General features: G+C 45.9%; 1 protein-coding gene across 2 annotated transcripts in view; it reads left to right on the plus strand.

Annotated features, from left to right (window-relative positions):
* LOC147691993 (cytochrome P450 2F3-like) overlaps positions 1-12,779 on the plus strand; it is a 196,133-nt gene that overhangs the window by 13,749 nt on the left and 169,605 nt on the right. For both annotated transcript variants that reach the window (XM_086938283.1, XM_086938282.1), the window contains exon 2: positions 10,029-10,191. In XM_086938283.1, coding sequence (XP_086794409.1) covers positions 10,029-10,191 — 163 coding nt within the window. The remainder of the gene's footprint in view (positions 1-10,028; positions 10,192-12,779) is intronic.

Consider the following 12,779-nt stretch of genomic DNA (forward strand, 5'->3'; position numbering starts at 1 on the left):
TGCATTTCTGATACATATATACACAGTCGGTATTATTCGGTGACTGTGGTAATGAATTAGGTGAATGTGGCATAGCAAAAAAAGGGGGGGGGGTTTGGGGGGTTTTTTGGTTTTAGAAATAGGGACACATAATTATCCTGAATTGAAAGGTAGTGGCAGGGGGCATGTCACAGAACATCACGGAGATTGGCACACATAACCATCCTGAATGGAGGTCTTTTAGGAACACTTAATGCAGCATTTAAAAGAATAACCGGCATATACTGGTACTTACAAAAAACAGCTGAAGATGAGTGAAAAGCTGGTCAGCAATTATAGCTAGTTGTATATTCAATCTTGTAGCCTTAGCATAATGGTAGGGAAAGAGCTGATATAGAATTGATATATAAGCGTGTAATTCCCTAGATTGGTAAAGGAAAAAAGAAGAAAAAGAGAAAAAAGACCCAATAGGTATATATATAAAATTAAGAATAGTTTGGCCAATGGCTCTAGTGGTATCAGAGGTCCATGTACCTTTAATGTATTTTGATCACGACGTAAAAAATATCATTGATTCTGGACATAAATATGATGCTAGTAATGAATCTCTTCAAGTATCTAGGCGTTGTGGATATAGGCTCTAAAAGTATAAGGAGCATAGTATTAGGAATAGATAGTGAGATATACTAACAGATACACAACAGCAGAATGAAGAAATCCATGGCAAGTACCTTAAGGATTAGGCATCTAGATGAAAAACCAGATCGATTTTCATGTGGGAATGATAGGATGATTCTAAAGACGCAAAAAGAAGTAAATGAACAGGTATTAGTACTTACTATCTAAGTACAATTAATAATATAGGATTACACTGATGATATGTGGAGACTATCGATAAAGTGGACTAGCTAGCGCTGGGTCCTGCTGAAGTTTGGTAAAAATCTTTCTCCTGACCTAATTGCACGATGTTTATAGTAATTTGAAATGTCTGAGTCAGCCATATAACTCCAACATCAAAGATAGCAATAAATCTCTTAAGCGTCTGCCCAAGGAGAGAAGGAGTATAATAAATGCTTCCTGTCTGATACTAAAAATAGCGAGTAGAAAGGATCTCTGCTCGATCAGAACTAACTAGTAATGAAACTTCAAACTTAAAAAAAAAAAGAACTAACTAGTAATGGGTAGAGCTTGTTCACTCGCCAGTGAAAAGACATGGCGAGAGTTAGGACTTGATATTCAAGATGGACTTACTTTTAAGGGTTTAAAGTGAAGTCGGACGTCTGGCTTCTTCAATGCATCGTCGGTAGAGGATCCCGGCGTCTTGTGTCGGAAACGGGCAGGCGTAAGGTAGCGCCATATTTAAAGGGGCATTAATTAGCTTTAAGGACACGGACAGAGACGACAGACTGAGAGTAAACCACGGGAGGCATTGTACTCAAAAACGGACTGCCGATGATTTGTGAGGCTAGCTAGCTGTCCTGGTGAAAAGCGAGCAATGGAAATAAAAGAGGGGACATAATAACGGAGGATAGGAAACAGAAGAAAGAAAATAGGGTTAGCGTTAGCGTAACTGCAATACATCAGTCGGATAATCAGAACAATAGACAACCCAGCCTAGAGCTCTTGTATTTTGAAAAGGAGGAAGAGAGACTAAGGTGCTTATAAACTAAGTCCAATATATCTACACTGAGCATCTACTGCACTCTCTTCCATGGAGCAGGAAGGAGGTCATAGAATATCCCGGACTACAGAATTGGTACTGCATGGCATAGATGCATAATGCCAAATTACTTAGACATGTATCGAAATAAAGATGAAAATAAAAATAAAAATAAAATTAAAAAAATATATGTATATTGGAATGATGCTTAATGAATATATACATGATGGCTCACTCCATTACATAGTCATATAGCCATATCTCTCAGAGTGACAGTGTACTTATTTTCATATCTGACATTACAAAAAAGCCTGCTCCCACGGAAAGACGGCATTTAATCCTTTGTTTACACTGTCCAACATGAAGATATAGTATACTTCACGTTTTTTCCTTATTGCATCACAGCAGAGCCCTGCTGTGGGCATGATTTTTTCTAGGATAAACCATCTTATATCCTCAGGTTTATGTTGGTGTTCAAGAAAATGGCATACTAAAGGGGCTGTTACTTTTTTTGTCCTTATTGCCGATCTGTGTTCGGTAAGTCGAACATTCATGGATCGTGCCGTTTCCCCAACGTATGCTTTTTGACAGGGGCAGAGTAACATGTATACTATATTTTTAGATTTACAATTAGTCATACATTTACTTTGGATTGTTACCTTGTTGTAACAGACTGATGGGCTTTCTATCACTAAGGGGCATGAAACACATGTGCCGCATCTATAGTTGCCTAGGACCGGCGATAGATCCATTATGTTTCGTTGTGACATTTGTTTAGTTAAACGCGTCCGCGATTTAACTATAAGGTCTTTTATGTTTTTGTTTTTTCGATACGCGAACATTGGTTTTTCTAAATGTTCGTTTTTTGACTTATTAATGTTTAATAAGTGCCAATTCGAGCATATTATCTGACGAACTTGTTCGTTTAGGGTGGAATGTCTCATAACAAAAACTAGATTTGCATTCTTATTGTTTGTATTGTTTTCTAGAAGGTGTTGGCGGTCATAGAAACGAGCCCGTTTGTATGCATCGCGAACAACTTTATGTGGATACCCACGGTCCAAGAATTTCTTTTTCATGTCTTGAGCTCTTCTGTCAAAGTCTGATAGTTTGGTACAATTGCGACGAAGTCGCAAGAATTGACCAAAAGGGATCGCATTCTTTTGTTTCAGGGGGTGGAAGCTGGAATGGTGTAAAATGGCATTACGAGCTGTTGGCTTTGTATATAGATCCACATATAATGTGCCATTATCATGTTTAATCAAGATATCTAAAAATTCGATTTCCTCATTGCTGCAGTGTGAGGTAAATCGAAGATTATGATCACACAGATTGAGCCATTCAATATATTCTGATAGGGCATCTTCAAACTCGCTCTGTCCACAGGACGGGGTTCAGGCCTGGGCCCTCTGGATGCCGCTAGTGCACGGAGGATCCGCTATGCAGGCCGGCCACCTCCTCGTACCCCGGGTGTCACACCGCTCGCCCCCCAGGAAATGGCGTCGCTGCTCAAGAGTGGCGCTGGTCACCCCGGGGCCCCGCAGTCAACGCAGGGGTACTCACGTGCCTGCCGTAGCTCCTTCCCCTCGCTCCAGGTCAGCTAGCCCTGTCCCGGGGGCGCAGATGTCAGTGGGTGTTGCAGATCACCCGGCCAGTCAATGGCGAAGTCTTCCCAAGGCGGGGAGGCTGGTTCACACACCCCCCGTAGCGCCCGTCAAGCACGGAGGACCAGCCCGTTCCACCAGCGCGGAGCGAGGCGCCCCAGCCACCCCTGCAGCCTTCTGGGCAGCGCCCCCCGCTGCAAGGTCCAGCCTGGGGTTGCAGCGGACGAAGATCAGTGCGGGTCCAGGCAGGGTTAGCAGGCCCGCCCGGAGGTGCCGGCTGGAGGGACCAAGATGGCGGGCAGGACCCGATCCGGAGGAGCCAAGATGGCGGATGGTGTATGCATTAGGCCCAGCCGCAGCCCAGCGGCTCCGGGCATCGGTGGCGCACCAGTCTGTAGGCAGGGGGAGGAAGGGCTCCGATGAGGGGGATTTCGTTGGGCGCCCCAGCGGCAGCCCCCGGTCCCACAGCAAGGTCCTCAGACAGGGGGCCAGCTGGCGGCGCCCCCGCGCCAAGTGCGGCCCTGCGTTCCCGCCGAAGCCGGGTCCTCTCCCGGTGCCAGCAGCCGGGCGTGCACCGCACTCCTGTCTAGGGGCCGCCTCGGCGCCGGTAGCTCCATCCGCTCTGGTCGCCGGATCCGCAACACGCAGTCCGCAGCCGGGGGTCACCCTCGCAGTGTCGGTCGTCCTCTCAGCGCTGTGTGACTCTCCCAGGGTAGGCGAAGCCCAGTCACCGGCCGCCAGACGTGGCGAGGAAATGGCGGCGACGAACCGGCCCCAGCACTTTCAGGTCCCTGGTCGCCCCCAGCCGGGCCGCCCGCACCGGAACAGTTGCTCCGAGGGTCGCTCTCTCTTCCGGAACGCAGGCAGGGGTTGGGGCATCCCAGAGAGCCCCCTGAATTTCGCTTTTGCAAGCTTATTTAGGCAGCGGGGCGACGGAGCACACTCGAGATGCGCCCGCTCACATCGCCGTCCTAGCCACGCCCCTTATTTGACTATTTTAAAGAGTTTATTTGTGTGGTTGGCCCCGTAGTAGATGCCGGTGGTGAGGGCTGCTTTCTTGGCTTACTTGATGTGCCGGTGATATTTCCTGAGGGCTGTTTTCTGAACTGCTCTGTTGGCTGGGGGCTTAGGGATGCACCATCGCTACTCCAGTTGGTAGAAGTTGCACTTAGTAGGCCTGAGTTCGGGGGTGTATCAGCTGACATGTTTGATGGTATTGTTGGATTTTGTAGATTTCAGCGGGGTGACTGTGTGGGCGCTGTTGGTGATCCATGCAGCGAAGCTCTGGGCAGCCTGCTCAAGGTCTGTTGAAGCCTAGGGTTGGGAGGTGGTGAGGGTCTGTGATAACTGGGTTTATGTGACCTTGCTCCAACTGTGGTGGGGGAATACAGAGTTTTCTCCAAGTTTGTAATTGCCATTGCTTTTTTAACTCTGTCCAGGTCCACCATGCCTTGCATGGCACCCATGGACTAGAAATATCAGTGATAGCAGTTTCACCCTAAAAAGGGCTTGCTATTTTTGATGGGACCTAGCAAACCTGTTGTGGACAGGTCACCAGGTAGAGGTTTCTTGCAGTAAAGCCAAAAGAGCCTTCATCTTCAGGAACCCTGCTGCTCACTCAACTCTAAACAAGGTGGTAGCACTGGTAGTTTGGTAAAGTAGGAAGACTGGCAATTTATTGTGGAGCTTCTGACTGGCAAATTCTAAATAAATCCCTTTGCATATGCAAAGTCTTAATTAGGAATGCAGTAAAGTGCTTTGACTTTCAAAAGTACAATTATGGATTGCAAAGCACACCAAGCCACACTGCAGCTAGGAAGGCAAAAGTGGAAGCATAGGAGGGTCAGGCCACCCTTGTGTTTCATAAATGGCTCCACAAACACATTGTAACCATGGTGAAGGTTTGAAAGCATGTCATGGTACTGCTGAAAGTTGATGCTAAAAAATCCCAGACTGTAAGCTGTCCAAATAGGACAGCTTACACTGCGCTTATGCAGGTTCCAGACATCAAGACTGGATGCAGGCAGTAGCTTCACAAACCACTGAATGCATTCCCCAATGTCTGGATTGCAGACTGCCATTCTTTTTGGCATTGTGACCAATCTCACTGTCGCTTAAAGGGCCAGGGCTCATAATGTCAGCACACTAAAAATGTTCAATGCTGAGACATAAGTCTGCTGCTCCATGCAAGCTCCATCCCAGTATTTGTAACTTTTCATAAGGAGTCACAGACACATTTCTGTCTCGCTGATATTATTCAATCAGTAGGTGTGCAACTCTTAGGAAAATGTCCCTCTGTGAAGTAATGGACTTTGTGCATCATTCACAATGCAAAGTGAGAGTCAGGTTGAGGGGAATGAAAACATTGAGCTATAACCAGCCTCCTTTGAGAACTACAAAAGACACACAATTGATGGACAGAATGCAGAGCAAATCAAAACATTCACCCCAGTCAAGAGATCTGGGTAAATCCATCATTGTTTTGCTCACCATGCCACCCCAGTTTAGACCTGGCCATATGCAAATCAGTTTTGACCCTCTGCATCATGGGAACAGTCCAGCCCGAACTGCCAAGCCAGGTGCTCCCTGGACCGGAAACAAGCATCCGAGGCCCGGTTTTGGGGTTTCACCCCTCATCAGCTCAAATAGCTTGAATCCAGTGGCACAGTGAGCCTGGGACTCAGGTCTGGGCATACCCGACGCTCTTAGGGCGAGAAAGCAAAAGACACAAAATTGATGGACGGAATGTAGAACGAATCAAACATTCCCCCCCAGTCAAGAGATCTGGGTCAAATTCATCATTCTTTTGCATAGAATGCCACCCCAGTTTAGACCTCTCCAGGCCACTGGAGTCAAGCTATCCTGGCTGATGAGGGGTGAAACCCCAAAATCGGTCCTAGGATGCTTGTTTCCAGTCCAGGGAGGACCTGACCTGGCAGTTCAGGCTGGACTGTTCTGATTGGGCGCAGGGTCAAGACTAATTTGCATATGGTTGTATTCAAACTGGAATGGCATGGTGAGCAACAAAACAATGGATTTAGGCCCAGATCTCTGTACTGGGGTGAATGTATGACATTGTTCTGCATTCTGTCCATCAATTCTTCTATTTCCTTTGAGAACTAACTCTACAAAGTTGCTGATGAAGGAATAATTTGACAAATGGGTGACATCTTTGGGCTGACATCGATTATTTCAGTTAACTTCTACATTCAAACGTTTATGAAGAAACAGATTTCTTGAGCTCAGAAATCTAAGCAACATTGGTATTTCCACTGGGAATGTGTATCATTAGTTCTTTCAGAATTTCTTCGAGTTGCATTCAATAAGTGTGACACAGTGACTAAGATGGTGACTGGATGAGTCACATGGAGTGGAGCTCTGTGCAGCCAGCGTTCTGCTATTTGTCTTGTGGGGCCGGTGTGCCCCCCTGGCTGTGACTGACGTTCTGTGACACTTACAAATGACAGTGAAGTGACGGGAATCCATGCCGCAGGCCGCTGACAACTTCTAGAAGCACCCAGCTGGCTGCGGCCTAGGAGCGACTGTGCGACCGTGAGCCGTGCTGGGGCTGGCTCCTCTGCAGCCTGCAACATTGTTTCTTCCCACTGCCCTGGATAGACTGCATGAGGCAGAGCCCGATGGGAACACTTCACTCACCCATACCTGATTAGATGCATGCCCAGGGTACTGAGGCAGACTTTGCAACTTATACTGGATGCATTGTGGTGCTAAGGAAATGCCCTGCCTCCTCCACCATTACTCCTACTGGGTTGCTCTGACACATGTAGACCCCTGGCCAGCCCCCAACAGAGTTGCCCTGCACCGGGTATGAGTGTTGGCTGGCATGACACTGGGGAATGGGTTCATAGGCTCCTCCTCCAGCTCCCCTCCATTGTGGACTACGTTGGGTGCAATAATGAGACCTGAGGGACACCAGCACAATATGGCCTCCTTTGCCTCCATTTTCCTTATTCCTGCAATCCTACCAGCAACCCTAAGGTGGGTATCGGCCTCTTTGCCCCTCCTCTAAAAGGGCTCATGCTCAATGGCAGGCAGTGACCTAGGGTCTGGATGCCACCCTACTCCTTTTGCTACCAGCGATGTGAGAATTGCACCGCCTGAGGGTATTTAGATGACCGAGGACTTGGCTTGATCTTAAGCACTGCCTTCTCCGTCCCATACTTTTGAGACTGACTTACATTGATACCACCTGGACCTGACTGATACCGAATCTACTTGCGAACCTGGAGCTTGAAGTGACCCAGGATGCTAAGTGTCTCTGGTGGGTGGACCTGGTTGCCCTCCACACTGCATTCATGGCTCACCCAAGGCATGGTAAGCCCCCTGCACAAAGGGCTGTAGGGAATGACATTGGAGCAGAGGGAGGCACACCACGCCACATTGGGCGACACTGGAGAGCATGTTGGCAGATCATTCTTGTAAGTTTGACGAGATATTGAAAGTGGTCATAGATATTAAACCAATCCTGGAGCTCAAGATTGAGGCATTGCGAAGATACATGGGCCTTCTACATGACTATTATAAGAAGCTGAAGGAACTGGTGGAAGGCTCAAAATCTGCCCTGGCCATGCTCTGACCTGCAATGATGGAGGCAAATACATGTATTAAAGCCCTGCAGGAGGAGGTTGTCTACCTCAACAAAAACACGTTGGGGATCAGGAAGGCCGCTCCAGTCACAATATTGTACAAATAGTGGGTTTGGAGAAACACACCAAGGGCCCCAGCATGGAAATCTACAACAGGGAGTGGCTCGCACAATTGATGTTGGAAGGTAAGTTGCCAACCTTCTTTTCAGTAGAATAGGCCCATAGGGTACTGGGTGGATGACTCCCCCTGGAGTCCCCCTGAGGCCAGCGGTTGCAACTATAAGGACATAGATATATTCTGCAGGTGGCACGGACAAAGGGACCCTGGACCATTGCCAATTCACTGTAAATATCTTTCCAGATTGCACTGTGGAAGTGCAGAGACTACAAACCTTCTGTCTGGAAGTGAAAAAGCGACTCTACGAACACGACATCAAGTATGCCTTACAATACCCAGCAACTCTCAAAATAATTAAAAGGAACACACTACATTCTGCATGTTTCCTGGGGATGCCTGGGTGTGGCTGGAGAGCAAGAGCATCTCCCCCCACCACAGAGGGGAGATCGGTCGACTGGACAGTACAAAACCGCAAGCCTCATTGGTGCGTGTACTGAGGACCATATACTTATGTAGAATGCATGACATTCTTTGTCTAAAGTCCTATTAAAGGACATGTAATTTTCTCTATCCCAGAACCAATATTCCCCATCTTTAGAAGGCAAATCTAGGTGAGATTTCTTATAGAACTGTACTGAGTTCTTTATACTTTTGATTTGTATGCTTTGCTGCTACATTGACAGATGGAATATTTCATGTATTTTGCCTCCTAATTCTTTATATACAAATTTAAAACAACATCCTCTGTCTGTCTTTCTTATAAGAATGTTTCAGTATTACTTATTGAATGTGCTCATAATTGTATTAGTGACGGGTCTAATCAGGGAGCACTAAAGTTCATATCGAGACTACACTGCTCCCGGTACCAGCCATTGGTGGCACCTTCTAGTATGATCATCTAGGACAAGTTTGCACACCAACACTTTAAAGGTTTTTTAGGTTCCTATTATTTGTGCACTTAGTCACCAGCCTGCCCACAGCACGTAATTATTTTCCAGAAACCAAATCATGCTAACTTAATATACCACCACTCAAGGTCTCAACATCATAACCCCATGAATTGTAATTATTCCGTTACTAAATATGAGGTTCAAATAGTCTTGTGAATGTCACTGATATTATTCATTGCAGCATAACTCCAACTTCCTGTCGACCACAACTTGCAATGTTTGTATGAATCTCCTGTTTAGCACAGCAAGATTGTTTATGTGCAAGCAAACACAATGAAAATCCAGACTGATCAACCACATCATCAGATATTCTTGAACTCACATCTTTTATTGAAACATAAACATGCCATCACTATCAGGAACAACGGAGCAACTTTACAATAGTTTGGTGTAGGGTAGCACAGCAAGCCTTCTAACTGTGCTGCCATATGTCAAAAGAAAAGGAAAGGAATGTGCCGTATCTACAAGATCTGATGTATTCCTGTCTTTCTGCTGGTGAAGAAACTGCAGCCGAGCGCCAACGCAGGCAACCTTGCACCATGATGCAAGGGTATCTGTGTTGTTGGCATGATTGTTTTTGTGCAAGAAGGGACATCTTCCTGCACACAATGATCAAAGAGGAGATTGCCTCATTCTATGTGTGCTGCAGAATGCAGCACAAGTTGAAAGAAGAAAAAACGAGGAGAGATGTAAACATTTCTCCTCGTTACACCTGCTTTGGAAAGATGTTAGTTTTGGTGCTGCTCCAGATTTACTCTATGTTGTTAATCCCTTGGGCAGTGTCAAAAACCAGGAGTGTCGCATGGGAACACCCACAGCTAAATCCATGGAATTCCCCTTCCATGCAAAGTAAGACATTGTCTTATTCAATATTTACAAGGCCATGAAAAGCCATGCAAGGTGGCTTTGCGTGGCCTTGTAAACATCGGCTGGCACGCTGTAAAAAAGTACCTCTCCAGCGGCATAAAAGTGCCACAGGGGCATTGTAAATATGCCTCAGAGTTTTACTACCAACCCACTTGCACATCAATATTAAGATGCAATGTACCTATGTCAGATAACCACTGGAATACAATATGTACACATGTTGTTATCACTTTGTTTTTCAAGCTCTCAAAAAAGCATGGCCCAATCTACACATTTTACCTTGGCTCCCGGCCAACTGTGGTGCTGTGTGGCTACGAGATCCTGAAGGAGGCGCTGATTGACAATGCAGAGGAGTTTAGTGGCAGAGGAGACTTCCCAGCCGTGCAGATGTACAGCAAAGGGAATGGTGAGACTTGGACAAATACAATTGAAAACACAGTTTACAAGGGTGCATTGTTTATCAATTTCTTCTATATTATACCATTCCAAAAATTGAAAGAAAAGCTGTGTAACTGGTATTGACACCTTTACATTGACTAAAGACTCAGTAATCCTCTTACAGAAAATGGCCATTAATCAACACAAATATATATTTTCTGATTTAGATAAATATTTGTTCACCTACGTTGAATTTTAGTGCACAATCACTGCTATTTACCAGAGGAGGCTGATGGTCTTTGAAAGTGGTGGGGAGTAACGCTAGTCAGGAGCCAGAGCTCATGTTTACTCTTTTCCCTGTCGCTCACTCTAACTTGAATTCAATCACTTACTCATTCTCACTCATACTCCTCCCCACTCACTGCTTCTCACGCACAACCATACTCATACTCCTACCCAGTAGTTCTCATTCTCCCTTATGAACACACTTACACACTCTTGATGACTCTGGTCCCTGATGCAACTGCATCTGCTACATAATTGATACCTACAGTCCTGACTTACTTTGACCCCCTCTCACAACCTCCAATCAATCACTCATGTCTTCTAACACACTCACACTCCTTCCCTCACTCCCTTATACTCACTTTCACTTGTTCATATACACTCACTTTTGCTATCATTGACACTCTCAAGCACACTCACACACAATTTTACTTAATCCCATTCACTCTCAATCACTCACAAACACATACATACATACATAGAGAGATGCATTTGTTTCACTTACCTTTAATACTTAGCTGGCAACATCAAGAATCCATGGCAGCAGAGCAGGAATTGGGTGCGGGGCATTGAAACCAGTAAGCCATGATTCCCAATGAGGAGCCATAGAGAGCAGCAACGGCAGGTTTGAAATGGGTAAGACCACCCTCAACCCCTCTCCCAGCTTCTTGATAGGAGAGGATGCACAGCTCTATATGAAGCTGGAACAGTGTCAGGGATCCTGCCCCTTCTGCACTCTGTGATTACTCATTGGCCTCAAGGATACACTGATATGCACCCTGACAGGCCCATTTTAGAAGATATGCTATGCTACCTAAAGTATGTCCAGTATGCCTGCAAAATAAAATTAATTGTTAGTGTGGGTGGGCACCATAGTTAAGCTATACCCCTCAGATATGCCCAATCCAGACATCCACCTACAGGGGATCTGATTCACAAAGGTAAACTTACACTTTTGTGTAAATTACTTTTTTTTTGTATTAGCAAATTACAAGTTAATAGTAAGGTTATCACTGTAGAGTCTCTGCAGTCATAAACTCCCTATTAACACGTAGTTTGTGATTACTATAAAAAATAAATACTTTCACAAAAGTGTAAGTTTAACTTTGTGAATCAGGCTCAGAGTATTTTACTTTGAAACAACACTCAGCAGCTGGATCATGCCTCAGCCACCTCAACCCTCTCCTCCTCCTCCTCCTGTCATCAGGAGCCTGGAGAAAGAGGGATGACCTGCGAACTGGGGTGGCTCCTCCTTTGGAGTGGAGAAGCGTCGCCCCACTTAAAATCCCCTCAAAAACCAATAAAATAAAATGCTAATTGATTATCATTTGCTTTTTTGGCCCCCATCCCGAACAGAGCATTAGGATGGATTCGGGGCTGCTGAGTGACAGCAGCAGGGATGAGGGTGGGCTGTCTATGCACTTGCTTTTAGTGCGCATGTCCTTTTAGCTGGATTTCTTGCGACACCCAGTCACACATGCACACTTTAAACATATCTGTCCTAGTTGTCTTAAGACATCTGTGTTAGAGCAAGTGCAGGCCTCCAGAGCACTGTGGAGAACAGAGTGAGGCCTCACCCTCTAATCAGGGCACTGCTCTCATGCTGCTGGTTAACAGCATGAGAGCAGTGCCATGATTGGACAAGTGAGTTACTGCATCCAGTTTGGTGGTGAGAAGAGGACCGGAGCTGAGGAAGACACATTAAGGTTTGTTTTTATTCATTTTTATTTTATTTTGTGTATGCCTGCCACCCCCTCCCTGTAGATGCCAGATGCCACTGCTTGCAAACAGGCAGTGTTCATGAAAACATGAAACCTGTGTTTTCATAAACATTGCTAATGTGAAAAACAAGCCGGGTCTCACAGGCAACAGGAGGCTGCACCCTGAAATCCCTGATATGGAGCCACTGCTGCTACTCATTTGTGAATAAAGTCACATTTGCGAAGACACTGACAAATAGACTTTCTGGCATTTTCCACCCTGAAATATTACAACAATATTGTGCACTGGGTGGGGAAACCTGCCTAAATAGATCACCGCAAACACAAGGAGATGATGGACGGAGCGCTGAAACCTTTCAGGGTGAAAAGTGCTACGCAAACCTTTCCGACTCTCACCCCCAGTCACAGATCTGGGTTAAATCCATCATCATTCTTTAGCTCACTTCGCCACCCCAGTCCAGACATAGCTATATGCAAATCAGTCTTGACCCTGTGCCTCATTGGAACAGTCCAGCCGGAACTGCCAAGCTATGTCTTCCCTGAACCAGAAACAACCATCCTGGGAACGGTTCGGGCTATTAGCCCTCAGCAGCCAGGCTAGCTTGAATCC

The sequence above is a fragment of the Lissotriton vulgaris genome, chromosome 9 (assembly GCF_964263255.1).
Source record: "Lissotriton vulgaris chromosome 9, aLisVul1.2, whole genome shotgun sequence".
Lineage (NCBI taxonomy): Eukaryota > Metazoa > Chordata > Amphibia > Caudata > Salamandridae > Lissotriton > Lissotriton vulgaris.